Raw genomic sequence first — 2199 nt, forward strand, 5'->3', positions numbered from 1 at the left:
TCTCTCCACGGTCACAGGGCGAGCAACGCGTTGTGCTCATACGCAGCAACCTCAAGGGGCTGTGCAAATCCAGCGTGCCGAAGGAGTATGGCCTCATCTCGGACAAGCCTGGTGACCAGACCAGGCCATGCTTCCATCGAGTCGGAGCCCTGGTACATGACCTTGGCTACATCTTCCCTGGCGATATCATGGTATGTTATCTTTAAAACCCTCTTGTTGGCATATAACTAACGATTGGTTTTGTGCGACACAGGGCCGCGTTGATGGCAGTGCTCCATTCAAGCGTCCGATCTTCGCCGAGATCATTAAAGAGACTTTCTTCTCACCCCGCCGTGGCAAGCCTTCACTTGCAGTTGCTCACTCCGTCCGGTTTGTGTCATCCAGCACTGAGAAGCCACTCGAGAAGGAAATTCCCGTACCAATGCTTGCTCTCGCGAGTGCTGCGGTACGTCTTGCCTTCGAGTTTCTGAACTTAACTGTACTCCAAGTCATCAACCCAACTAATACTTTGGTAGATCCGGCTGACTTTAGATGACTGGGCAGGTGGTATCGAGCCAGCGGAGGCCTCGAAATACACCGCTGCCAAGGCCGAGGAAGAATACAACAACGTCATCGAGTTCTTCGACGACCTTCGCAAGAACCGTCCAAGATTCTACCACCGCATCCTTCATCAAGTTTATGTTGACGTCTGGTAAGCTACTCGCTTGCTATTGTCTGCAGTAACTAACACCCACTGTGCGACAGCTCCAGTGGTCTCGCTGCTACTCCGGCACCCCAAAGATCAAAGCAGGCCATGCGTGGGGCGCTTGCGCGTCTTGTCTTTGATGACTAGCCCTGTTCGCCGCTGTTGGTGTTGCGGTCATCGTCACACTCCGGACGTTCATAATACAGTATGTATGCATGCTTGCATTGTATTCAGTGTATTGTATCTACGAACTAGTGCTTCTAATGGTAGTGTAATGACCACCTAAGCATGCTCTAAGTGTTATTAAGTACGATAAGTTGACTAGGTAACTGGGGGACTGATCTAGGTAACCTAAGATGTCCTAATCAACTAACTACGTGTAACTAGGCGAAGTTATATCTAATTAGCCCCGGAGGTTTTCCCTGATGCAGCTGCAAACACCTCAATGTTAGTCCACTTGATGCTATCGAAGGTCCGCCTATGAGGTGGACAGAGCAGGGGCCACGGGACGGACTCGAACGTAAGTGGTTGGGAGGCACAAAATTTGATGTCGTTGAACTCGGCCCTGGCTACGTTGAACCAGCTTACGTGTTGCGCGTTGGTCCAGGAGCTGACCCAAAGCTTGTCGCGTTGAGCGCAACTTGAACGGTTGCGTCCCTTCGCGGCAGCATCCTGGTACTCCTGCAAATGCGGGGCCTTGGCCTGTCGTCGCTCTTGCTCCTTGCATGCCTCCGACGTGTTCATAATACCTGCCCGCACCTATGTACTTACTGTAGCTTTGCAAATATATTGTCCTTTGTCCTCAATTATCATGTGCGAGGTAGTGGTTGAGGGTCCGGTCCGGTCCAGTCTTTTTTAAAAATTGGGTGGGACCAGGACTCAGACTGGTCAGGGACCAGCATCTGTTTGTGCAGGACCGGACCAAGACTGGGTCCTGGTCCTGTACAGTCCTCCGTGCAGTCCTGGACCAGTCATAACCAGTCTAGGACCAAATGCGGTCTTAGACTGATTCAGACCAGCTCAGACCAGTCCTGCCCTGATAAATATGACACAAATAAACAAATTTTGATTTTGAACTGCATGTACAGGTAGACTAGCAGTATACTAAGCTAATTTCTGGACAAATCAGTTTTGAGACCACACTACTCAGCCTAATGAGTCAAAGAGAAGACAGTGTGTGAGTCTCAAGAAGGCCAGAAGAGTGTACCAGATGCCTATCTCAGAAGTGCTATATACCATTCATGCATTGCCAGACTGTCTTTATGTACTGTAAGGCATCACAGAAATACTGTTGCGTAGAGTCTGATATTGAGGGAGTGTTTGACATGGCTGAATATTTGATGAACTCAAAGGCAGGAGCTCAAAAAAAATAGCCACAGCTGTGGTCTGTGTTGTTAAGGTTCAAGAGAGGTATTTGGCAGGTAGACAGCTACTTCACATTATGTCATACATATGAATGTAAAGGCAATATTGTATATGGGCAAATATAGGTAAACAATGTGCGCACAAGGCAC

At 49.0% G+C, this 2199-nt stretch overlaps 1 protein-coding gene across 1 annotated transcript; it reads left to right on the forward strand.

Moving 5' to 3' along the window:
* Positions 1 to 17: 17 nt before the first annotated feature.
* PHACADRAFT_203272 (uncharacterized protein) lies at positions 18 to 832 on the forward strand (the record flags this gene model as incomplete). Its single annotated transcript, XM_007403303.1, has 4 exons — positions 18 to 191; positions 254 to 445; positions 516 to 691; positions 745 to 832. Coding segments are annotated over 4 exons (630 nt in total), but the record flags the coding sequence as incomplete, so codon positions are not given.
* Between the last annotated feature and the right edge of the window lie 1367 nt (positions 833 to 2199).

Source organism: Phanerochaete carnosa (genome assembly GCF_000300595.1).
Source record: "Phanerochaete carnosa HHB-10118-sp unplaced genomic scaffold PHACAscaffold_990, whole genome shotgun sequence".
Classification (NCBI taxonomy): Eukaryota; Fungi; Basidiomycota; class Agaricomycetes; order Polyporales; family Phanerochaetaceae; genus Phanerochaete; species Phanerochaete carnosa.